This window comes from Ambystoma mexicanum, chromosome 8 (genome assembly GCF_040938575.1).
Source record: "Ambystoma mexicanum isolate Mex_15411 chromosome 8, UKY_AmexF1_1, whole genome shotgun sequence".
Taxonomy (NCBI): Eukaryota; Metazoa; Chordata; class Amphibia; order Caudata; family Ambystomatidae; genus Ambystoma; species Ambystoma mexicanum.
In genome coordinates this window covers 1,130,900,457-1,130,927,897 of record NC_090929.1, presented here as the reverse complement: position 1 = coordinate 1,130,927,897, position 27,441 = coordinate 1,130,900,457, and the positions used below count along the sequence as shown (strand labels likewise).

At 46.4% G+C, this 27,441-nt stretch overlaps 1 protein-coding gene across 3 annotated transcripts in view; it reads right to left on the bottom strand.

The window, feature by feature from the left end:
- Positions 1–27,441, bottom strand: part of FRMPD2 (FERM and PDZ domain containing 2) — an 878,187-nt gene that overhangs the window by 65,901 nt on the left and 784,845 nt on the right. For all 3 annotated transcript variants that reach the window (XM_069611181.1, XM_069611182.1, XM_069611183.1), the window contains one exon: positions 3,187–3,329. In XM_069611181.1, coding sequence (XP_069467282.1) covers positions 3,187–3,329 — 143 coding nt within the window. The remainder of the gene's footprint in view (positions 1–3,186; positions 3,330–27,441) is intronic.

The window sequence follows — 27,441 nt, the reverse complement described above, 5'->3', positions numbered from 1 at the left end:
AGATATGCGTGACAAGAGGATTGTAGGCTCAGATGGATGGAACCATAGTCCAGGTGGAGCTTGTTGTCAAGACCGGTAGATAGACCAGTGTAGCAGAAAAGGTATTCGCAGTAGGCAAAAGGAGCTTGGCTGGTGCTGATGGTTCCAATGGTACACAGGATAAAGTTCGGAGTCAGGCAGGCCCAGGACAGGACCCAGGTAAGGACTGGAGGCAGACAGGCCCAGGACAGGACCCAGGTAAGAGCTGGAGGCAGGCTGGCCCAAGGCAGGACCCAGGTAAGGACTGGAGGCAGGCAGGCCCAGGACAGGCCACAGGTAAGGACTGGAGGCAGGCAGGCCCAGGACAGGACCCAGGTAAGGACTGGAGGCAGGCAGGCCCAGGACAGGCCACAGGTAAGGACTGGAGGCAGGCAGGCCCAGGACAGGACCCAGGTAAGGACTGGAGGCAGACAGGCCCAGGACAGGACCCAGGTAAGAGCTGGAGGCAGGCTGGCCCAAGGCAGGACCCAGGTAAGGACTGGAGGCAGGCTGGCCCAGGACAGGCCACAGGTAAGGACTGGAGGCAGGCAGGCCCAGGACAGGACCCAGGTAAGGACTGGAGGCAGGCAGGCCCAGGACAGGCTACAGGTAAGGACTGGAGGCAGGCAGGCCCAGGACAGGACCCAGGTAAGGACTGGAGGCAGACAGGCCCAGGACAGGACCCAGGTAAGAGCTGGAGGCAGGCTGGCCCAAGGCAGGACCCAGGTAAGGACTGGAGGCAGGCTGGCCCAGGACAGGCCACAGGTAAGGACTGGAGGCAGGCAGGCCCAGGACAGGACCCAGGTAAGGACTGGAGGCAGGCAGGCCCAGGACAGGCTACAGGTAAGGACTGGAGGCAGGCAGGCCCAGGACAGGACCCAGGTAAGGACTGGAGGCAGGCAGGCCCAGGACAGGCTACAGGAAAGGACTGGAGGCAGGCAGGCCCAGGACAGGACCCAGGTAAGGACTGGAGGCAGACAGGCCCAGGACAGGACCCAGGTAAGAGCTGGAGGCAGGCTGGCCCAAGGCAGGACCCAGGTAAGGACTGGAGGCAGGCAGGCCCAGGACAGGCCACAGGTAAGGACTGGAGGCAGGCATGCCCAGGACAGGACCCAGGTAAGGACTGGAGGCAGGCAGGCCCAGGACAGGCCACAGGTAAGTATAGAGGCAGGAACAACGAGGCGAGCGAAGCGAACCGCGTTGAGACGCGACCCGCTTTGACTCGCGGCCTCTTTTATGGGCCGCCGGCGCCCGAGAGGCCTGGAACGCAAGCCGTTCCGTTTCCGGGCGCCGGCGAACCCACAACGAGGCTTGGTAGGCAAGCCCCTCCAGGGAGGCGAGCCCAGTCCACGGCGCATGCGCGGAACCGAGAGAGAGGTCCTCCGCGCATGCGCCGAAGACCGCCGGCCCCGTAACCCGTCGCTCCCCTCCCGGCGAGTCCCCAGACGCGGACGCGCGGGTAGACTCGCCAGGAGGAAATGGGAGCGGCAGACCCCAGTCTCCCGCGTGACATGACACCCATGAACAAAGAAAATAGTGCAGTCTCAGCACATCTGTGTAAGGGCCACTTCTGATTTGCACATTTAACTGGACCACCTCGTTCTTTATTATATTTATTTTGAGTATTTGTTAACAGCATCCAGACCCGGAGGTATCACAGCTCTAGAACATTATCAGGTTTAGTACATAGTAAAAAAGGAGTAGAAGAATAGGAATCAGGCTGACCCAAAGGCCTCTGTCATGTCAAGCAGGCTCTAAATGCATCAGTCATATTTGTTGAAATCCTGGTTTTGAGGCGTTTTCTGGAGGTTAGGTGGGAAGACTCTTCTTTGATGCAGGCAGGTAGAGCATTCCACATAGTGGGGGCAGTACCCAGAAAACAGGATCCCCCTGCTCGCTTCCTGTTGTATCTAGAGGTAAGCAGATCCACAGTAGAGGATGAGCGTAAGCAGCGTGAACTTGTCTTTTTGGGGATGCACCGGTTAAGAAAGGATGGTACAGTATTTTCGGTGCCTCGATGGGCAATAGTTAGGATTTTGAATTCAATCCAGGATTTTCTTAGTAGCCACTGGGCTTCATGTCTGGCTTGTGAGACATGATTGGTGTGCTTCATACCCCATACAGTGCGAAGGGCATTGTTTTGGATCAGTTCTAGTCTGGTGATGTTCTTGATGGAGGTGCCGGTAAAGAGAGCGTTACCGGCACCTCTTTATACTGGTCTGTCTCCTGAGCATATCCGCACGCCTCTCTGTACAGTACATTGGGTTTTATGTGCTCTCACATGTATACCCTCTGAAGACACTTGTAAGGTGCATTCTAAGCTCTGATGCACAAATGAGAGGCACCCTGAGTACATTTTAATAATGGTCTCCTCACATCGCATGGTCACAGCAGAGGCCCTTACATTTCAGTAAGCAACCTCCTAGGGGCACAACTGCCCATTTCAACACTTGACCCCCATGGATAAATCATTTTATCGCACTGTGCCTCATTTGCCTTGCATGGAAAAAATGTCTGTGCCTAAGTGAGTCAGGTAACATTGTGAGGCATGCACTTTACTACAAAGAAAATAATTCATAAATAGCTTAATTGACCATAGTATAGTGTTGCTCTGTATATAATTAGCAGAGTGGGTGAGTGAGTGAATGTATGAAGCTCTTCCTAAAACCACTAGACACTGGTCTGTAGAGCATCTTCTACGTCTTGGATCTACCTTTATGCCCCCAACCTCCATCCCTCATAGCCAGTGATTCTGTGATTGTTGGTGAACGGTATGCCTTGAGGAGTCCCTTGCAACTCCTTGCACCAAAACCTGCCACCACCACTGCGCCATTACATTACTGTGCCATTACACTGTGCATAATTGTGCACTCGTGGACTGTCCTCAACAGTTCAGGTTTTACACTTTCTCTCCTCCAGTAGCCCACCTTCTTTGTATAAACATGTACCGTGATGCCAACAAACTGGGTAATGTGCACTCTACACAACCACTATATTTTCTATTGCATTGCAAGGGAACCCTTAACAGATTATATCTACGCCTGTGGTTAAGCAAGCACCAACACATGAAATAGGGAGCGATTAGGGAGCGCTTTGCTGTCCGGTTGCTCCATGGAAAGCATGCTTCTGATTGAAGTGCATCATTTTAGTTACGTGTTTACATTGTACCTGTCTCTGTAACTGAGTTTCCTGAAGAGCTTGCGTCTTCCTCCTCTTCACTGCTCCAGCTGTCAGGCTCCCGTAAAGATCCTGTTCTCTTTGCAGGTGCACCGCATACAGACCCAGATGGGGATTCTCTGCCATTGTGAAGGCTGCACAAAAGTAAGAAAGCTTTCACTGACCAGCATCAGCTCATTTCCACAGAATCGTTTCAAAGATGGTACTGAAGGGAATAGCAAGTGAAAACAGTGGTCATCTATTTTGATTGTGCATTGACTGTAATTTGCAAAATACAATCTGGATTGGGTCTGACTTTTCCATCGACAGGACCTTCAGATATACTTCAGACCTAAGGAACAGAGGAGACTGTTTGGAGGGGTGTAAAAAATGTCCACAAATATGTGCAAGTGACCAAGCATAGTGAGAGAGCCCCAACCAAATGGCGCATCAGGTGGGGGTGAGTGGGATTCTCCTCCGGAGCACTTTTTTCGAATAATGGATTAAAATAACAAGTTATGTAATTTACGGGTAACGTACGGGTAACATTGGTTTTGATGGATATGTCTGCTCTGCAGATTCCTTATATTTGAAATGTCCAGCCTCCAGACTGGGACCTCAGACATTTTGAATCATGCCTAGTACATGGCGCATGGTGGCACCACCCATGCATGTCGGCTGCAAGGGTGCTGCTTGTGGCCTCCACCAAAGTGCTGGTGGCCTGGTACAACACTTTCCTGAGATACACCCTGCCACATGGAGACTGGGATTTTTCCAGTGCAAATGCAGTGAGGAGGTCGTTCATATAAGGTATCGGCTGAAGGGACATTGTATCCCATCAGAACCAACGTTACACGGAAGGTACGTTACTTTTTCATTCAATGGATACAATCCCCTCCGCATTATCTTTGAAAGTTTTCCCAAGCAATGACGATAAAAAAATCTTGAATAAAGGAGGGGCCTCAGAGGTTCCAAAACAAACGACAAAGCGTTCAACCAAATATGTACTGCACTACAGCCCTGCCAAACAATGTCTCCCTTTATTCTTTTAAATATTGGCAGTGATGCTTTGCACATGCAAGCAGAGTTAACCACGTTTCCTGAAGCTGGAGGTGGGTCCTAACAGGACGGGCATCATTGATGAGTTGCCAGAGGACTCAATTGACACTTTTCTTAGGGTTAAAAGCAGCGATCACAGCTTACTTCACCCCACACTTCAATGTGGATTATGAGAGACACGTCTTTCACTCCACAAAGCAGGAACAAGGGGAAACCATGGACGCATTTGTCATGCGTCTGCACATCAAGCTAAAACACTGTGACCTTAACAACTACTTCAATAATGAAGCACTCAGATCACAGATCATCGCGGTGTGCGAGTCACAAAATGTTCACAAGAAACTGCTGCTAGCACAGGCAGACCTAGCAGGGACGTCATTTCACCAAAATGCCAGGGGTAGCGGAAGTGACATCACACGATCCTTGACCCCTGATTACATCACAGGAAGTGATGCTATTTGACCCCACCCCAAAGTGATATCACGGGAAGCGACAGAACACGACCTTTCACCTGTTGACAAAACAGGAAGTGGCCTCACATAGCATTGTACATGTAGGGGAGCAATGGCCACGAGGCCCTCCTCACCTACAGCTTCCTCCCCAGACGGGGACCATGACTCGGTGGGCGCCCCCTCATGCCACCCGGGCCCAGGTGGAGGAGGATTCACCCGCCGACGACATCGCCCACACGCACCCTGTCCTTGCATTTACCAAAAATTAAGTTAGGCCTAGACGCCATCTTGCCTAGCAAACATGGTGTGCGTTCAGCACACTGTAACGAGGCCCCCACCTTTGGAGGGCCTTTCATGCATCTCTGTCGCCTCAGCAGCCCTGACAAATCCGCTGCGAGTGTGTTCCCATGAGAAAGTCGGAGATGAGCTAAACCCGAGATGCCAACACGGCAACATTATATTAGTAACAATGTGATATTGCACCCCGTATGACCCGGACCGCAAGGCCGGGGTAGCGAGGAAAAAAGCTGAAGCATCACTATCTGAAGAAGGTAGAAAACAATTCAAGTACTGGTATTAATGAACTACCTCTGTTTAAAATGTGAATAAGCCATAAAAATGTAACGTTATATGATATCCCTCCAGGTCTGGACTAATGCTGCTATAACCACGGAGAAAGATGTTGACCAAACGTGTAACCTCTATCTGTAAAAGTGTTTTTCAATAGTATGTAGAAACTTGAACTCATATATGTTTTTTAATTAAACCAAAGCGGCGAGCATCAATCTCTGTAGGCCATAACCTAGATATCCCTCGTATAACGTCTAATGTACATACAATACGCACACAATGTAGTGAATATAATGTTAGGTAATGAAAAGGTACTGGAACCGACTGTATTAAAGAAATGTGTAACGAAATTGAAGTATATATATATATGTGTCTAAATAACGTCAAAATAAGGCAGAACAGTATAGAACTTCTGCATCCACTGATCAGCAACGCACGAGGAAAATACCTTTGTGGATATATGCAAGGCCATTCCCTCTCCCACCCCACCAAGCCTGCCAGATAAAAAAGCTAAGACTTGTGCCGCGCTCCCTCACCTCCCCCCAACCAAGCTGGCGTTACTTCAGAGAGTCAGAGGCCCCGGCGCCGCAACCAAGGCCACAGCCCGCCACCTGTGTTATTTACAGCACGGTAATAAACCCACGGATGAACCCACTGATCTACCAGCACCCTCTCATAAATCCCACGAACCCCCCCCCCAAGAATCCTGACCCCGTGTAAGGACGACCCCCATCATTGGGACAAGACACAGAGACCCATCCATATAATAACTTCTAACGCGGCAGACAGACATGTATCATTCGGCCCAGGCCCCAGAGCCCCCGTCCCGCGACCTAAAATACCGGTCAATAGGACACAGGTAAATCTCACCCCAACCGACAACCACCAGACCTCTCACGAGGTGCATTCCTCATGTGTTGTGTTTATTTTATAAGATAAGCTGCTGAAGCGATTTATTAATGAACTTAAATGTCATTTTCTGAATAACTGCAGTGTGCATGACCAAGGGCAAATGAGACAGGAAAGGTATTCGTCATTGTCACAGGCTGCCCCAGCACATCAACACCGCACGGATGACCTCAAGCCGGCCTGCCAGGCCCAACCCAACCCACGAGGCTGACCAGTGACGTCGTCCCGCCAAGACCAACCCCGCTGCAGCAACACCTATAGTTAGTCGACGCCACCCAATCCCAATTGACTTGTGCCCCCTATAGTGTTTAGGTGTTGATGACGTTTTTTGTATTAGAAATACGCCTGTCTTTGCTATTGTCAGGCAGAGCGCTCTCGTAGGTTGCAGAGTTCTTTGCATGCCTTATTTTTGGATAAATTCCCACTTACGCTCACCCGCACTTTGTCTTGGCCTTATTCCCACTACGGGAGAGTCCCTTATTGTCTCTCATTGCGGGGAGGATCGTGCTGAATTGGGGGCGCTTCCCTTCAGTGGTGACCCCGATAGCGTGATATCTCCAAACTATTTTTCCTAACTCCTTCTTAACGACCCCCTTGTGGCACGAGAATCTCCGGTCGAGAAGGGATACGCACGGTGAGCCGTCTCCGGGAGGCCGCCCGCCAACGGCGACCGGCACAATAAGAAGTGCGCACTCAATGAGAAAGGGTACGGGATCCCGATTGGAAAAAAATCCCCTTTGAGTGCCGCTCGCCGGAGCCAGGGGCTGACCGTTGAGTTACCGGTGACGCCGCCTGGACGGACCCAGTTTCGGAGAGTATCGGTTCAAGACGGGCACGTGAGTACCGAGTGCGAGTGATCGTCAAGGGGAAAAGAAGGGGAATTGGGAATAAAAGAACGGGGACAAGTAGAGGAGAAGAATATCGGGGGTCTACTACAGACGGGTCTTGAAACTTTCTTTATTCTTTCTTTTGCATATGGCCATTAGGAGTAAGAAATAAGTGACGTGGTAGAAGTGACGGAAACCTAGCTCCGAGAGGGGGTGGAAGGCGGCGCCGCATAGTGCTATCTAGACTAGTACTGGGAATATATGAAGAAGTGAGAAATAAGTTATTGGTGTCTAGCAAAAGGAGACACCGGGAATATTTTTTAGTGATTGTGCTCTCTCTCTCTGTTTCTTCTTTTTCCATTTCCACGGGGTAGGGGGCGAAAATGAGAAGGGTATAAAGAAGTTAGAACATCTTAAAAAGTGGGGACTCAGTAGTGGCACGTACAGACGTGAACATAGTAACCTTAGCAGGAAAACAGGGACAGCTGGCTAGGGAGGAAAGGGAGGAGAAAGACAAAAGTGTGAGTGGAAAGCATTGTGAAGGGTGCGCGCACCGTACGAGTGTTAGAGACGAACGGGTGGCCGCGAGGTGGTGTCAGAGAGTGTGGCCATAACCAGTACTTGATCAATTACAAGTGAGATCACATAAGAGTGCCTGGGAATGGGAAGGAGATGAGATATGGTGAGTGAGAAGAGATTTGTGCAGTGAATAACAGTGGGTGATAACTTTGAGAGGTCCGCTCTTGTCTGTGCCATAAAGGTATACATACGCATATTTACACCTAATAAAAAGTAACGAAGGCGAACGCGGTAGCGCTAGCGATTTAGAGGATGGGGGCTGAAACTCCCTTGTCACACATTTGTAAGAGCTTGCCGGGATATGCTGAACGCATAAATAAATATCATGATCAATGGTTAACAGAATTGAAAGGGGAGGGGTTGCCCCAGATTTGGCCAGAAGGAGGGTCTTTTGACAAAAGCGTTCTTGATATGGTATGTACATGTATTCGCCTCAAGTATAAGGGAAAACAATGGCAGAATAGGAAGGAGATATTAGATCTTTGGAGATTGTTTGAGGAAGTACCCCCACCCAAAGCTCCAGCTCCAAATATTGATTTACCTTCCACCACAGACAATCCACTAATGATCCCGCGAGAGGAAAAGGAACAGTTAAGTACAGAACAGCCTGCGGAAGTGGTTATGTTGTACCCAATATTACCTAAACCAGCCCCTGCAGCAGGATATAGCGACCCTATTTATGTGCCTCCCCCTTCGACCAGCACGCCACAAAGACCAACTGCACCCCCACCATACGAAAACACCAGAGAGCGCGCCCAGGGAGGCACACAGAGGGTGGACATAGAGAAGTTAACGAGTGACTTAGAGTCGAGGCTTACAGTGGCAAGAGATGAACTCTCAAGAATAAAAGACATATGTGAACGCACAGCATGCGCCCCCACACAATCTGGACGCACGTCTAGAGCGTCGAGCGAAAGTAGACAAATTGAGGAGGGATGGAAAAAGGGGGAAATACTGTTCAGAATTGAGGAAGAACCGACCAGGATAATAGAAGTAGGGACAGCAGAAGGAAGCATTGGTGACGTCTCGCGAGAGAGAGGGATCAGAGAGGATCTGTTATGTGATGTCAGAGGAGGGGGGGATGAGAGTGATAGATTGAGCATGGCAGTAGGAGGAGACGGCGAGGAGCTAGATGGTGCATGTTCACTGGGGACTATAGAAGATGAATGGATGGGACGACTAAGAAATAGGGTGGGGAAGATGGCGTCATTAGAGTCAGCAGTGACTAAGGAAAAGGAAGCTGCAACGGCAAAAGGGAAATTACAACTCCCATTACTCCACAGGGGGGGCGGGAGGCCAAACTATATACCGTGGGCTCAGATGGACAAGGCTAATTTAATGAAATTACTACCACAGCTGTCAGGAGGGGCAAGCAAGTGGATATATGCATTTGAGAAACATACCGCTGGTATACCGCTGGCAGTAGGCGATGTGAAAAGCCTACTAGTGTCCGCAGTAGGGGATCAGGCAGACAGAGTATGGGCTAAAGCGGGTTTTCCAGCTGTAACTTTAGAGTGTGATCGCCATGATGGGGCTTCTTTTAACACCGTGCGAGCAAGGGTGTGGGACGCACTGCGGGAAACCTTCCCAGATACCCCTGATTTGCAGTCAGTAATGCAATGTACCATGAATGACGGGGAGGACGCTATGGATTACATTCTCCGGGTGCAGGAGATGTGGAGAGCGGAAACGGGTACGCCCTGGCACCAATCCACGTCTCTATTTTACTTCATCATTAAGAGAGGGCTCCCAAAGGAAGTGCAAAAGGCACTAGATAAAATAGCAGGTGTTGAGGCAAAAGGCTGGCCGGAGATCCAAAGCATAATAGTACACCATTGTAAACGGATCAAAGAAAGAGAGAGGGAAGTAGCACAGAAAAGGTTGGCGGATGAGGCGAAGTTGGTGCAATCAAAATTGGTGAAGGTCGCAGCAGCGGTAGCGGGACTCCCACTCATACGGGAGGGAGAGGAAGGAGAGGAGGGGCAAATAGCAATACAAGGAAGAATAGCAGCGAATTGGCCAGGACAAGGGCAACGACAGTGGACAGAGCAGGAGCAGAACGGAGGTCCAACGTGGCAAGAGTGGGCCCCAAGAGGAGGAAGAGGTGGGTACAGGGGTCGAAGAGGAGGACAAGGGTATGGAGGAATGGGAGGAAATGGGTGGCAGGGTCCCAGAGGTCCACAGGGGAGCTGTTGGAATTGTGGGAGATGGGGGCATTACTCAAGAGAATGTAGGAGCAGACAAAACAACGGTTTCCAAGAGATAGAACAGTACGGACACCCCCATCCAGGAAGCCCCTACGGCCTCCCCATGGGACAATACCAGCAACCAGACAATGTAGTACAAAGGAGTAACGCACAACTACACGGACATCAGTACCGAACACAAACCAGCCCACAGAATAATGACAATGTGCACTACACGCCTGGTAACACTTTCGCCACAGTAGCTAATGGGGCACCCGCCCCCGCACCTTACAGTGGAGTGTCAGTAGTTTCGGGGAACATTTTCGATCAAGGGGGGGCAATGAGACACCCCGCATAGGACAGCCCACAGAGAGCACTTGCGTGTCCAGTACTGTCTACGACCCACAATGCATCAGAGGAACCATTGATAGGAGCGCAGATAGGAGACAAGCAATTCATATTCATGGTGGATTCGGGAGCGGAGAAATCATGCATTAGAGAGGGCCGGTTCCCGTTATCTAATAGAACGTTAGAGACGCAGGGGTTCTCTGGGGCTGTAATTGAAGTTCCTTACACGGAGGTATTGGATGTGACAGTGGGGGGGAAAACAGTGAAAGCACCCTTACTGTACTATGAAAACTCTCCCATCAACTTACTGGGGAGAGATCTCTTGAGCAAACTAAACATGACAATATCATTCACAGGGAGCGGCATCGTATGTTCAACGCCAGGCATATGCCCCCTCCGTATATTAGCAGTAATACACGGCCACACAATCATGAAAGAGATCAGAGGGGTACCAAGAAATGAGGAGATGTTTGTTGAAGGTATGAGAACATTGGCTCTCATAGTACCAGAACTAAAAAGGGTGGAGTGGAGGATCCCAGCAGAATTCCTTTTCCGTCCCATAGCAAGCCCTGACACTGCTCTTGGGGCAGTACTATCGTTGGATTTGCATGCAATACATGTATCAGCAAACAGAATATGTGTGATTGGTATTGACATGGAAGGGTGTGAGTGGCGGACAGTATTGTGTACAAATGCAAATATCCCGCTGAGAGAGCTCTCGGACGAGGAGCTATTTTCTGACACTGAGGGAGATGGTGAAGTAGTGATGGAACTGGCAATGCCCTGTGACATTGTAGTTACAGCCAGACAAACTAAGGTTGAACTAATGGCGGTAGTAGGAGCACCGCACACATTTTTTGATGAAGACATGAGTTCAGTACCCACTAACTTATGGACTAATGGCCCCCACGATGTAGGGTTGCTGCATGAAGTTCAGCCTGTGGTGATAAAAGTAAAACAGGGAGCAATACTACCCCGGGTGAAACAATATCCACTGTCGCGAGAAGCAGAAGAAGGGATCAGAGAGACAATAGAAGCACTGCTAGCACAGGGTATAATTGTGCCCTCAAACTCCCCATGCAACACATGCATTTACCCAATCAAGAAAGCGAAGGGGGGTTCATGGAGGATGATACAAGATTTACGCCCACTGAACGATGTGGTAATGAAGGAGTTCCCTTTAGTCCCGAACCCGGCGACAATACTGTGCAACATTCCAAAAGTAGCATCACACTTCACAGTAATTGACTTAAAAAATGCATTTTTTTCAATTCCCTTAGCAGAAGAGAGCAGGTACTTGACAGCATTTACATTGGGAGGAAGGAGGTTCGAACACTGCAGACTACCACAAGGATATTGCGAGAGCCCAAGCATATTTAACAGGGTACTACATGAAGATCTAGGGAATTTGTCTGTAGAAAGCACAGTGATTCAGTACGTTGATGATTTATTGGTTTGTGCACAGGCTGAGGAAGAGTGCAGACAGGACTCGATAACACTCTTGACATTATTGGCAAATAAGGGGTACAAGGTGGACAAGGGGAAGTTACAATACTGTCTGACAGAGGTCTTATACTTGGGTCAGTTGATATCAAAGGATGGCAAGCGAATTATACCAGACAGGGCACAGGCGATTAGAACAATTGGGGAGCCCAAAACAGTAAAAGAGATGCAGAAATTTCTGGGTATGTGTAACTATTGCCGAGCATGGATATTGGACTATGCGGCGTACACAAGGCCCTTGCTACAGGCACTGAAAGAAGCACAACAAGAACACAAACACATAGAATGGACAGAGGTGATGAACACAGCATTTAACTCACTAAAAGAGCTGATATCAAGCGCTCCAGTACTAGCAAACCCAGATTATGGGCGCGAATTCTTCTTATTTTCACACTGCAAAGGAACACTGATGACAGCAGTACTGACACAGAAAACATCTTTAGGGCACAAACCACTCGCTTACTATAGCGGCACCCTAGACGCAGTAATGCAAGGTCATTTCGCGTGCGAGCAATCCCTAGCTGCCGCCGCGTTCGCAATTGAAAAAAGTGCCACGATAGTGATGGGCTGCCCGGTGACACTGTTTGTGGAACACTCACTTTTTGCAATATTAGAGCGAACAAAGAGCACATTGACAACACAACGCGCCACAGCATATGAGATAATACTGTCCAGCGCTAACATCCATATAGTAAGATGTAAAACAGTGAACCCAGCCACATTCATCACAGAGGCATGCACCGTAGAGGACATGCAAAACCACAACTGCGCCACGTACACAGGTGACGAAAGTAAGGATCAAGTGATTTTTGAAAATGCCCTGACCGAGGGTGAGGTGTATTTTGTTGACGGGTCAGCATCAATAGACATGGAGACAGGAGAAAAGCATGTGGGTATGGCAGTGGTACGATTAGAGGAAGATGAATATGAGATACTAGTACAACACCGCCTCCCATCACACTATTCAGCGCAAGCAGCAGAACTAATAGCGCTAATAGAAGCATTGCATGCCGCCAAGGGGTGCGCAGTGACCATATATACAGACTCAGCATACATGACAACAACAGTTCACGGTGGGTTGGCCCGGTGGGGGCGGAGAGGGTTCCGACGAGCAGACGGAACGCCAGTCCAGCATGCAGAATTATTGAAAGAACTGATTGAGGCCCTGCAAGACCCCACGGCAGTGGCCATCGTAAAATGTCAAGCTCATACCACCAATACAGATTTTGTATCTTTGGGGAACGCGGCAGCAGACGCCGCTGCCAAAGCAGCTTCATATCTACAAAAAGGTGAAATAGGAGAGTACATGTTGCACCACACAGTAAGCCAAGAGGTCCCCACAGGATACAACATGATGTCCACACAGGAGATAATAGAGCTGCAAGAGGGAGCTAGTGCAGAGGAAAAATTGCTGTGGACTAAAAGAGGATGCAGCAAATCACCGACTGATTTATTGTGGCGACAAGAGAGTTCAGGAAAAGTGGTAATGCCAATTCCGCTGTTAGAAATAGCATTTCAACAACTACACTTTCCCGCGCACAACACAAAGAAACACATAATGGCAGAGATACAAGAAGATTGGTTTGCACCTTGCCTCCAGGAACACGTCACAAGGTTAGCGCTAGAATGCACGACATGTCAAATTTACAACTCAGGTATGACATTGCGTACACTAAGGGGTACGATACCAAAACCAAGTGGCCCATTCAGAGAGCTCCACATTGATTATGTAGACATGGGAGAAAGGTGTAACGGGGCTCGATACATGATTGTGGTTGTATGTCCATTTTCGAGGTGGGTGGAGGCAGGTCCATGTGCCCGCCCTGACGCGAGGGGCGCCGCGAAGTTCCTAGTGCGGGAAGTGTTTCCGCGCTGGGGAATTTGCGACGTTATTCGCTCAGATAACGGGACGCATTTCGTCAATGAATTATTTAAAGAAGTGACTACATTATTGGGGATAAAGCACAAATTATGTTCGATTTATCATCCTCAAAGTAATGGCGTCGTGGAAAAGATAAATGGCCTGTTAAAAAGCAGATTATCAAAACTTTGTTTTTCCCTTAAAAAGACTTGGATGTACTGCCTGCCTTTGGCCTTGTTTGAACTACGAAACCAGCCAAGTAAGGATCACCATTTGTCCCCGCACGAGATCGTCACGGGAAGAAGAATGCATACAGCGCATTCGCCTCTCCGTGAGCGTTCTGATGCACACAGAAGCTCAGCTATATTGGGGGAGGAGTTCACAGAATATCTGCGAAAACTGACACGGGCAGCGCGCGTAATTGCAAAGCAACTCGCCCCCCCCTTGACAAGAGAGGAGGGGAACGCGACTGAACCAAACAGGTTGCCAGAAAAACCACTACAGCTAATGCCTGGCGACCTTATATATGTTAGAAGTTTTGTGCGGAGGTGGAACGCACCACGTTTCCATGGCCCCTATGAGGTAGTGTTTTGCACGCCTACAGCAGTAAAGGTTAAGGGCCTGCGATATTGGGTGCATTTGACAGACGTACGTAAAGCTTACAGCGCTGCGGAGAGTGAGGTGCAGGACGAGTCACAGGCAACAGCGGACGATGAAATTGTGCAGAATGAATGATTGGAATTTTGTGTGCATTATAAGATGAACAGTGAACACAATTAACGCGCAACAAATGTCCTGGACTAAAACATGTACATATGTGTATGCAAATTTTCTTTTTATTACAATTTTTGAAAGTTTTGCGTGGGGTTCTTTTTTTTCCTCTCCTGTGCTCTTTAAGATGTCTTTTTTTTTTTTTTTATTATTGTTGTTTTTAAACTGTCACGTTTTTTATTATTTATATATATATAGTAAGGTACGAATAATGATGCTTGAAAGGCTACCTTGTCTGTCAACACACCCCCTCCCTCACCCAACCCTATATTTTATCACCGAAACGTTACAACGTGGAAATGTTTACATGTTTGTATTTAATGCACTCTTGTGTCTCAAACAGGATTTATCATGGCATCGAATGGGCAGCCTGCAACTAATAGATATGTTAGATTTAGAGAAATGTTAGTGGCTAGATTAACATATTCATTTGAATGTGGTTTATCAATGTGTGCTATCGTGTTCTTCATCTCAATGTTTTGTCTAGTATTACACTGGGTTATAGCGTTCATCTCTACCGAGATGAACGAGGGGGGAGGGGGGAACAACACCACCCTTGCCCCTGGAACGAAAACAATTCCGACTGTAGGTATCAAAGAAGGTGATTTCTTGATCTGGGATGGATCACACTTTGTGTGGGGATACTATACTACACCACCCACTGCTGTCCTGTCACAATCGAGAACCAAAAATGTAAATAATGACACAATGTCCCAACCTGGAACATACAACAACCACACGATCCCTCCCGCCCCAATTTCAAACAACGATCTCTTGTTTATTAAGGAGGATGGAAAAGTGATTATGATGACAGAACACAAGTCCCTATATGAAGAATTAGAAAAGGGGGGTGGGAGGGAGGAAGGGGGGCCTGGTTCTTCACCTACTATAACGAGAAGGTACAGAAGAAGGGAGAAAAGTAGGCGGAGAAGAGAGACTGGTGGAAAAGGGTATGATGAGTATTATGGGCTAGGGTTAGACAAAATGGAAGACCCACGACACCCCCACCAAGCAAATAAATGGTATGCAGATATGAGCACAACAGCCAAACAGACAACCAATGAGAGCTGTTATGTCTGCTCACTTATCCCCCATGCATCAGGCACACCTAAAGTATTGTTGCCACGAGAATTGCCCATTGTGGATGCCCAATGTCTCCTTCATCTCACGCTGTGTAGAATAAAGAACACTTTCCAAGCACACGATGTCTCTTTCAGAATGCTACAGAACAACAAAACGTGCTATTCGCAAGCGTCTGGAGTGATCTGTCTTAAAGAACCTTTCTTTGCAATACAAGGGACACTGTTTTCCGAAAACAAATGGAAAGACGAAGAAGTGCTGTGCAAGGCAGAAGCACTGAAAGGTGTCCAACCGGACAAGCTGCGGTGGATGGAAAGAACATGCTTGCCAATATGGAAAGAACACATCCCTAAACTAACATGGGTAACAGCGATGGAGAAACCCTTCAAGCTACAAAGTGAAATACAAAACGAACTATGTTTCAAGGGAGAAGGAAAAATGGCAATGGGAACGAACAAGAACTGTAACAAAACTCTCACCATCCCAGATATGAAAAAAGGAACAGCAGCACTAATGGACACCTACTGGGTATGCGGAAACAAGGCGTACCTGCACCTTCCCCAATCATGGAGTGGTAGCTGCTCAATGGCCACTTTGCATTCAACACTAATGGTGATTCCAGAAAGCCATATTGACAGAAGTAACATGATGAAAGGAGGCTTGAACCAGAATGCAGCTTCTCCAACTACACAAGCGCACCTTTATGTCCTGTCCTCCGGAGGGAAAGGAGAAGAGCTCTCAAGGAACAAGCGAGCCTCGAACTACATATCACAAGCATCATCTGATTTATTGGCACAGATTCCAGACAGGTATCGCCTGTTCAGCTCCGTGGAAACATTCTTTGCTTCGCTAGTATCAAGTGTCCAAGCAAGAGCAAATGCAAAATGGCTCCAGATCACACGGTGGGAACTGATCCAGTTGGCCAATGACACTGAAGAAGGGTTTAACATAATAAAGGTGGAACTACGAGCTCTGCGATTAATGACCATGCAGAACAGGTATGTTCTAGACCTGTTAACAGCAATCGATGGAGGTGTTTGCCGAAAAATAGGAAGTGCGTGCTGCACGTTCGTACCTTCCGAAGACGCAGAAAATGGGTCCCTGTCCCACGTTATTGAAGCAGTACATAACCTGGGCGAGAAGATGAAAATGGAAGGTGGAGCTGAGGATAGCTCGTGGTTCGACAATATCTTCTCTTGGGTTCCCTCATGGCTTGGAGTGACAATGAAGTTCCTGATACCAATAGTGGTAATCATCCTTGTGATGTTCTGCCTGTGCCAGGTGGGCCTCCGATGTTGTGCTAACGCAGTTCCTAACGGTGCAATGATGATGGTGACAATGGGCAACTCCGGTGGTACAATTAAAGCAACACAAGAAGTACATGTGCAGACAGGAGCAGATAACACCCCCAGGTATCAGTTAGTGCCTATGTGCCGTGATAAGTACATAGTAGATAAACTATGGCACACCACTATCAAAGAACCACGAGACGTAGAACTGGAATGGTATGAGGAGGTCTGGGTAGATCTGGAAGAAACTGGCGACTGTATATATTTAACATGTACACCAGACGAGTATGCTAGGAGAGGTGAGAGTTTAAGGGGGGTGTGCAGAGCATGGATGCCTATAAAAGGAACCCCTGCATGGGATGACGCAGTGATAGAGGAACAAGAATGTAGACGATTGGAAGAGCTAAAGAAATTCGTTACTTTAAGTAACGAAAGGGGGGAAATGTAGGGGAGCAATGGCCACGAGGCCCTCCTCACCTACAGCTTCCTCCCCAGACGGGGACCATGACTCGGTGGGCGCCCCCTCATGCCACCCGGGCCCAGGTGGAGGAGGATTCACCCGCCGACGACATCGCCCACACGCACCCTGTCCTTGCATTTACCAAAAATTAAGTTAGGCCTAGACGCCATCTTGCCTAGCAAACATGGTGTGCGTTCAGCACACTGTAACGAGGCCCCCACCTTTGGAGGGCCTTTCATGCATCTCTGTCGCCTCAGCAGCCCTGACAAATCCGCTGCGAGTGTGTTCCCATGAGAAAGTCGGAGATGAGCTAAACCCGAGATGCCAACACGGCAACATTATATTAGTAACAATGTGATATTGCACCCCGTATGACCCGGACCGCAAGGCCGGGGTAGCGAGGAAAAAAGCTGAAGCATCACTATCTGAAGAAGGTAGAAAACAATTCAAGTACTGGTATTAATGAACTACCTCTGTTTAAAATGTGAATAAGCCATAAAAATGTAACGTTATATGATATCCCTCCAGGTCTGGACTAATGCTGCTATAACCACGGAGAAAGATGTTGACCAAACGTGTAACCTCTATCTGTAAAAGTGTTTTTCAATAGTATGTAGAAACTTGAACTCATATATGTTTTTTAATTAAACCAAAGCGGCGAGCATCAATCTCTGTAGGCCATAACCTAGATATCCCTCGTATAACGTCTAATGTACATACAATACGCACACAATGTAGTGAATATAATGTTAGGTAATGAAAAGGTACTGGAACCGACTGTATTAAAGAAATGTGTAACGAAATTGAAGTATATATATATATGTGTCTAAATAACGTCAAAATAAGGCAGAACAGTATAGAACTTCTGCATCCACTGATCAGCAACGCACGAGGAAAATACCTTTGTGGATATATGCAAGGCCATTCCCTCTCCCACCCCACCAAGCCTGCCAGATAAAAAAGCTAAGACTTGTGCCGCGCTCCCTCACCTCCCCCCAACCAAGCTGGCGTTACTTCAGAGAGTCAGAGGCCCCGGCGCCGCAACCAAGGCCACAGCCCGCCACCTGTGTTATTTACAGCACGGTAATAAACCCACGGATGAACCCACTGATCTACCAGCACCCTCTCATAAATCCCACGAACCCCCCCCCCAAGAATCCTGACCCCGTGTAAGGACGACCCCCATCATTGGGACAAGACACAGAGACCCATCCATATAATAACTTCTAACGCGGCAGACAGACATGTATCATTCGGCCCAGGCCCCAGAGCCCCCGTCCCGCGACCTAAAATACCGGTCAATAGGACACAGGTAAATCTCACCCCAACCGACAACCACCAGACCTCTCACGAGGTGCATTCCTTATGTGTTGTGTTTATTTTATAAGATAAGCTGCTGAAGCGATTTATTAATGAACTTAAATGTCATTTTCTGAATAACTGCAGTGTGCATGACCAAGGGCAAATGAGACAGGAAAGGTATTCGTCATTGTCACAGGCTGCCCCAGCACATCAACACCGCACGGATGACCTCAAGCCGGCCTGCCAGGCCCAACCCAACCCACGAGGCTGACCAGTGACGTCGTCCCGCCAAGACCAACCCCGCTGCAGCAACACCTATAGTTAGTCGACGCCACCCAATCCCAATTGACTTGTGCCCCCTATAGTGTTTAGGTGTTGATGACGTTTTTTGTATTAGAAATACGCCTGTCTTTGCTATTGTCAGGCAGAGCGCTCTCGTAGGTTGCAGAGTTCTTTGCATGCCTTATTTTTGGATAAATTCCCACTTACGCTCACCCGCACTTTGTCTTGGCCTTATTCCCACTACGGGAGAGTCCCTTATTGTCTCTCATTGCGGGGAGGATCGTGCTGAATTGGGGGCGCTTCCCTTCATACACTACGAAAAATATGGTTACGATATCACTATAATGTGATGTACATTTCATACAAGAATGAATCGCCATATGTATCGTTAAGATCAGTGTGTATAAGCCCATATTACCAAATTACTGTGAATGCAAGCAGACGTCCATGACCAAATGATAATGATGTGTTATTATATAGCACTTACGCTTAAGCACTCTATATAGAAACAATATACACCCAATATCACCCAACCTGTGTTGGTACTCCTTTATCGACCTCAGAAGGATGAAAGGCTGAGTTGAGGCGTTTAAGAACAGACTAAATCAGTTACTCACCCCCTGAGTGTGCCTGAAATAAACCTTTAATGAGTCTAGCAATTATTGTATAGAATTCCAGAAAGACACATTATTTGGTATTCCTATTCTTTCTTATTTAGGGTCAGTGCTGAAAGTGTTAGACTAGTGGTACTCGTGTTCTTATTTTTCTTATTTTTTGTAAGGGGCCTGAACAGGAAAGCCAGCCACTCCAGAAGTAAAGAGCCACATGGTGCTGGCCACAGCCCAGGAGCTTGCATTACAAAAAAAAACACTTCTTTTTTGTTTTTTGTTTTTTAGAGGTCGCAAGGGAGACCTCTGGCGACCCCTAAACAACGTCCCTGAGACCTGGCCATACAACAACAAGCAGAGGCCATGAGCAAGACGAAAATAACCACGGCACCACCAGACACTATTCACAAAATGTCCACAGGGATGAGACACAAGCCTCAGATGGAACCATTCTCCTATAGGTCTGGGTATGAGTTCCCCCACAAAGGTACATGCCCAGCGCTTGGTCAGCTGTGCTCCGCATGTGGGGGTGAAAACCACTTCAAGCCAGTCTGCAGGATGTCTAGAAACCCATCGAAGGGAGAAAGCAATGGTAGTGGTCAAAGCAGCCTCAGGGACAGACCCCACACATCAGCCAGAGCGCCCCACGCTTAGTGCAACAGTCGCCGTCGGAGAGTGAGTTGAGTTCTTTGGAAGGTGACCAAAGACGGAATGGGTACCTGTACCCCATAGGGAATGACCAGGTCACCAAGCACAGACCAATATTGCTCAGGCACACCACCTATAGACAGAATTTCTGGTGGATACAGGAGCCACTGTCAATGTGATAAGTGAGCAGGTATATCATACCATACCACAAGCACCCAGGCTGCAGCCATCAGATGTTGACATTTACCCATATGGATCAAAGACTCCCTTGCTATGTAAAGGATACTTTAAGGCAACATGCCGATACAAAACTCAAGAGAAGAAAATCCGGGTACATGTACTCACAACAGCGACTGACAGCGGAGTCATACTAAGTTTCAGGACTGCCATCAACATGGGTCTGATACACATACTTTATAAGCTCATGGTCAACAAGTACATTGATACCATGGACAAAGTAGACCAATGGTTCTCAAAGCTGTTCAAAGGTATAGGGAAGCTAAAAAACAAACAGATACAACTCCACATAGATGAAACTGTTCCGTCTGTGGCCCAACACTAAAGAGACATCCCATAAACATACAGAGACAAGTGGAAGAGGAATTTCACAAATCGATACAGCAAGACATGAAAGAACCGGCATCAGGACCCACGTCGTGGGTATCCCCCATTGTACCAGTGCCAAAGAAGGGTTGGAGGCAATAAGACTCTGTGTAGATATGAGGAGACCCAACCAAACAATCAAACGAGAGCGTCATCAAGCACTGCGTATCACTGATATGAAACATTTGTTAAATGGAGCCAAAGTATTTTCAAAGCCTGACCTCAATAAAGGCAATCATCAGCTGGTGCTTAGCCCAGAGTGTCACCACATTACCACCTTTGTGATGCACATGGGTCTTTTCATGTACAAGAGGCTGAGTTTTGGCTTGTCCTCAGCTGTGGAGATTTTCCATTTGAAAATATACAATGTCATAAAGCACATTCCGAACTGCATCAATTGTAGCGAGGACATTTTAGTATTTGGTACCACTATTGGAAATCATGATGACATGCTATCCAGGGTCTGTATGGCATTGGAGGATGCAAATCTCACTCTCAATAAGGACAAATGTGAGTTCAGGAGCTGCAGTTCTTTATACATATCTTTTCAGAAAAGGGGATGACACCTGACCCGGAGAAAGTAGCTGCCTTGAACGAGACGCTGCCTCTGAACAACAGAGCTCAGATCTTTCTTAGGACTTGCAAGTTTCTGCACAAGATACATTAAAGACTTTGCAACCATCAGCGAACCACTGAGGGTCTTAAAAAAGCAGCACACTCCGTTCCAGTGGTAATCTCAAGAAGCAAAAGAATTTCAGAAGCAGACAAAATGACGTACTTTGATGCCACAAGAAGCACAGAACTCACTGTAGATGCAAGTCCTGTAGGGCAAGGACCCTACTGGCTCAAAAGGGGGAGAACAAGACACATTAAAGACACAACATATGATATGCCAGCAGAATTTTATCCAAAACGGAAGAGGCTTAGTCCCATGCTGAGAAAGAAAGCCTGTGGTAGTATGGGCCTGTGAGCTTTTTCATTTATTTATATACGGAAAACTGTTTACGGTTGTGAAAGATCATCAGGCCCTACTATCCCTGTATGGAAACCCTCAAGCTAGAATGCCTCCACGCATAGCCAGATGGGGTCTGCGTCTTCAGGATTATGCGTTTGATATTATACATAAACCTGGTAAAGAAGAAAACCCTGCAGACTTCTTGTCACGACATCTGTGAAAGGCGGAGATGGCGGAACCATCAGTGGCAGACAGATACATTAGATACATAGTGCACCAAGCAGTGCCACGGGGAATGGACTTGCAAAAATTTGTAGAAGAAGCAGAAAAGGACAGGGCGATGCAAATTGTGACAGATGGACTTCAGTCAGGCAGTCAGGGCTGGCACGGGTAGGTGGGCTGGTAGGTGGAGTAGGCCTGTGGTGATTCATAAAATCGGAGAGTGTTTCCTTAAGACTAAACATTGCAGGCTTCCCAAGCTAAGATAGTGTAATGCTGGGCTTATCTGTTTGGTTGGGAGAACAATGGCCTGGGTACTTGGCTGGTGCACAGGGTTCTATAACTGCCTTTCATCCAGAGAAATTCAGAGACAGGTTGTGTGTTTTCAAGTTCCTTAATTTAGGCCCTATCCAGAGTCCTGAAAACTCAACTAAGAAGTAAGAAGACATCAGTAGCAGTGATCCTTTTCTTTGAAGACCACAGGTGGGAGCATTTCAATTTACATCTCAAAAGCTAGAGAAAGCATCAAAACTAAGTAACTGTACATTCAGAAGTGTAAGAAAGGAAGAACAGTATTTTTAATTTAAGAAGACGAGCAGAGAAGAAAGTTTTTGCAAGCGACAGAACTGCAGAACTGTTAAACTCTATATTGTCATGTAAATAATTTGTAGAAAAGGAATTCCCATAAGCGCGTAGTACCCAAGACTTTCTGCACAGGTTACTGTAATGTAAACAGCGTTTGTTTGTGCAGTGTGTGAGTTTACAGTTGTTCATTAGCTCAGCATATATGCTGAAGAAGTAGCCAATGAAAGCTTTTAGACGTGGTGCGCAAGTGAGTTAGCTCCTGTGGGTGCAGCAACATTTGTTTCAAGGCACCTCAGCGTCGGGCTGAAGGTACGGTGTGCGCGGAATCACAAGCAGCGCGAGTGTGAGCTCTTATCATGTAATTGTGCATCGTGTTTAAAGGCACACAGTGAACCACACGCAGTCGAGCGCAAGCTCATTTTGTTTAAAAGTGGGTCGTGTTTAAGGCGTATTGGTAAATGATGTCCGTCACATGTGCAAGTCTGTTATAAGATCTCGGCGCGGTAAGGTGGCGTCAAAATATAAAAACATTGAGTGTGGAGAACGGAGAATTAATTACACGCGTGTCAACGAAATGGTACCGTAGCGCGGAGAACAAGCTATGTGCGTGCCACAGCAAGACTACGTGCAGAGTACTAACAAGCGCATGTAACTCTGTACCAACTACATTCAAACGCGCATGGTACCGCAAAATTGCGGTATTAACATGATATGTGCTCTGAAGTTCACTGCAAACTGTAAAATCACAATACTGACGTTCATAAGTGAAAAAGTAATCAAGAGAATTTCATAGGAGTAGAAAGAGGAATACTTGTCATAGGGGAGACACAGGATGAAGTGTTCTTTGCTTGGTTCGACAGTTTATAGTTAAGAGCACAAGCTAGATATTATTTTGCAAGTGAGGTGGAAGAGACTATCTTCAGATAGCAAAGACAATTAAAGAGAAAGACATTGTTTCCAGTCAACTAGTGCAAGATGATAAAAGGCATTTAATTCGACTACCAGTTGCCTGTGAATGGAAAAGACAATGTTTTACCCATCATTGCTAGTGTCAGAAAGTATTTCCACTCTTGTTGTTTTAAAAAATGCAAGAATTTCTTCTTGAGAAAGTTGACAGTGCAGAAGCTGATCACTTAATAATTGTTGCAGGGAGAGTCTAGAAATCGAACTTACTTAATCAGTACTCAAGAGTCAGTCATTTCAGAAAATATTCCATGTGACTATATCATGACTCTAAGCAATTAGCAGAGGTTGAGCAGGTAATAGATTTTGCACTACAGTTGTATTCCCAAGAGTTTTAGGTCCTACAATGTGAATATGTAACCAGGTGAATTTGTTTTTACTACAGATACCTGAGACGGGCTAGAAGGCTGAGAGTCTGCTGTATCTCGTTTATTATTTCATCCACTACCACTTTCCCTTTCTTGGGGTTCTCGACTCAGCTGTTAACATAGGCTTTAGCAGCGAACTCCCGGTGAAGGTCTGTGGGATCAGCATCATCTCCTGCAGATTTATGCAAGTCAGTCCTGACAGCATAAAAGGCCAACGCTAAAAAGTCTGCCTGAGCTGAGATGGATCCCACAGAAGCTTTAGCAAGTTCCGTCAGGGAAATGTTTTCTGACTTAAGAGAGGAGATGAGGGCAGCGAGGAGAGAGAATCAAGATTTGCAGTCACGTTTTGAGGAGTTGAATACTAAAGTAACCACTATTATGGGTGAGGGTACATCCCAGGAGAATGGGGAGATGGAGAGTTCGAGCAGGGAGATTCCTGTATTAGTCAAAGAAGATTTGGTAGAAGGAGCTGGGATTCAGGAAGTAAATAAGGGAAGTATGAAATAGCAGTTAGGTCCAGTTCCTTTAGCACCACCGGAACGTTTTGGAGGGGATGCAAAGAAGTGCCACATTTTTCTGACTCAATGCAAACTTCATTTTCTCTGTAGGACAGAGGCTTTTAGTACAGATGTAACTAAGATAGCTTTTAGGTTGTCTTATTTTACTGGTGAGGCGGCAGCCTTGTCAGTGCTATTGGTAGGTGAAGGAAGTTCAATTTTAAAGGATTTGTCAGCATCAAGCTAGAATTTTATAAAATGTTTGATAGGAGTCAGTTGTCCCAAGAAGTTGATGGGGAATTATTTGAGTTGAAGTAGGGAACTAAAGAGTTAGTGACTTACATTAATCAGTTCAAATCTCTTGTATTGGAAAGCAGTTGGCTGGAAGAGAAACAAGCGTCACGGTTTTACCGAGGTTTGAGGGAGGAGTTAAAGGATGCTCTAGCTACTGTAGTACATACAGCCTTGATGGATTTAGTGATCCAAATTGATTATCGGTTGTGAGAGCGCAAAGCAGAGCGTAGAAGGGAAGGTGTTAAACCCAGAGTTTTTTCTCGAGAGGAAGAGGAGAATCAGTGAATAGAAAGTTGAGAACTGGAAATTTAGAAAGAGTCATTAAGCCGAGAGGTACTTTAACCAAGGATGAGAAGGATAGTCAAAGGTTGAATAATGTATACATGTACTCCGTAAGGTCGGACATTTTGTGGGAAATTGTCCATGGTGCCTTAAGACCCCTTCTACAGTCAACAGTTCCAGAAATCAGCAAGTAGCCAACACAATCCAAGCAGCTGTGCCACATATCACATTAAACGTATCCTTATTCGTAAAATGGGAATTGAAAGGGAGTGGTCTAGTGGTAATAGACTCCAGTGCCACTGGCAATTTTATGGACTGGAATGTAGTTAAAGCAATGCATCTACCTTATGTTTTGAAGGACAGGGCTGAGCAGGTGAGAGCGGTGGATGGGTCTCAGCTAACGTCAGGCCTGAATACACATGAAACTATTTTATTGGAGATGGAAATTCCTGGTGGACATTCGGAGGAAATTGTTTTTTAATTAATAGACACTCCTCAGTTGAAAGTGATTTTTGGTATGCCCTGGTTGACATATAATAACCCTCGGATAGGTTGGGGAAGGAGAGAAGTGAAATTAGATTCAACATTTTGTTCAGAATTCTTTTTCAGGGAAGGTTCCAAGAAAGTAGTTTAGTTAGGTGTTCTGAGGTTGTAGAAGGGTTGGTGGAAATGGGTGCAATAGTAAATATGATGGGGGCAGCATTTGGGGAGTTACCAGGATGTTATCAGGATTTCAATTATGTTTTCAGTGAAAAGAAAGCCAAGGAACAACCTCATCAGGACTACGATTGTAAGATAGACTTGGAACCAAGGGCTCACATTCCTTGTAGTCGCATTTATGTCTTGACAGAAAAGGAGAACGAACACTTGAAGGACTATATTCAGGAGAATTTGGCAAAAGGTTTTATCAAGCATTCTCAGCGTCCGGCGGCCTCTCCATTATTTTTCGTGTCAAAGAAAGAAGGCACTCTACTGACATGTTTTGATTAAAGGGCACTAAATAAGATCACAATCAATAATAGATATCCATTGCCTTTAATTTCTGTAATGTTGGACCAAATTTAGGGCACGTCAGTGTTTACAAAGCTTGTTCTTCTTGGAGCTTATCAGTTGGTGAGCGTGCGTCAGGATGATGCATGGAAGACAGCATTCCGAACTAGATTTGGTCTATATGAGTACCAAGTTATGCCATTTGGGTTGTGTAATGCCTCAGCAGCATTCCAATTTTTTATTAATTAAGTATTACGAGATTTTTTAGACATATTCGTAGTGGTGTACATTGATGGTATCCTCATTTTCTCCAAAGATCTACAGCAGCATGAAGAACATGTTAGAAGTGTGCTACAACGATTAAGGGAAAACAAATTATTTGCAAAGTTGGAAAAGGGCCAATTCCATACAAAAGAAGTGGAGTTTTTGGGATTTCTCATCTCTCCCAAGGGTTTGGAAATGAACATGAGGAAAGTTAAAGCTGTAAATGAGTGGCCATCACCAGCTTGTGTGATGAATATTCAAAGTTTCCTGGGCTTTCTAACATTTTATAGGAGGTTCATCAAGAACTTCTGACAGACTGTTTCTCCCATTAACAAACTTATTAAGAAAGGGGTTACATTTGATTGGACGGAGGAGGCAGAACAAGCTTTTCAGAAATTAAAGACAAGTTTTACTTGGGGACCTATATTGTTACACCCTCATCCGCTTCAAATAATGTTTGTTGAGGCAGATGCTTCCAATTTGGCAATTGGACCAGTACTTTCTCAGAGACATCCAGAGACTGGGCAATTACATCCCGTGGCTCATTAGTCCAAGAATACATAGGAGCTTTTTCAGCACATGTTCATGATGCCTTTGTACACAATATACTGTATGCAAGAATTCTACTAGTGGAATAGGACATGTTTTTGCTGGCTCCGATCAATAATGCATATATTGCCACTGTGAGAAGACACACTCATGCTGTCAGTGCCAAGAGATTCTAGAATTCCCTTGTAACAGCACACTAATGGTGACTTTACCAGAAATTCCAGTCCATTGTGACTGTGCCAATATAGGCCAGCACTCCCTTGTAACTAGAACACACTCCTGTTGGTTTTTCCCATAATGCCAAAAATGCCAATAATGCAACTGTAGGAAAACATGTACATGCACGCTGTGCCCAACTATGCCAGTATTCCCACATAACAACACACTGATTTTGGCTTTGCCCATAATTTCACTAATGCCACTCTAAAAATAAAACATGCCCATGTTGGCTTTGGCAACATATGATAACATTCCCATATATTCCATATATTCCAGTGTTCGCACATAAGGACATATTCATGTTGGCGTTGCTAATAATAACAGAAATGCAACTGTAGGGAAACATTTCCCGGCTGGCTATGCTCACATGTGCCAGACTCTTCATTTAATAACACGCACATCAGCTTCATCCGTAATGCAAGTAATAATGTCATACCACTTTAAGGAAGCATGTCCATGCTGGTTGTTCCAATATATGCCAGTATTTCAACATAAAAACCCACTGAAGTTGGCCTTATACATAATTCCAGTATTGCAATTTCAAGGAAACAGTCCCTGCGAATAGGTTCCTATATCCCCAAGTAAGAACACTCATGTTGATTTTCCCTATCATGCCATTAACAATGTGAACCATTGTAAGAGTCCATGCCCATGTTGCTGTGCCAATATATTCCAGCGTTCCCATATATGCCCCTATTCCTATATGAACATTCCCAACTAAGAACTACTGATGTTGGTTTTGCCC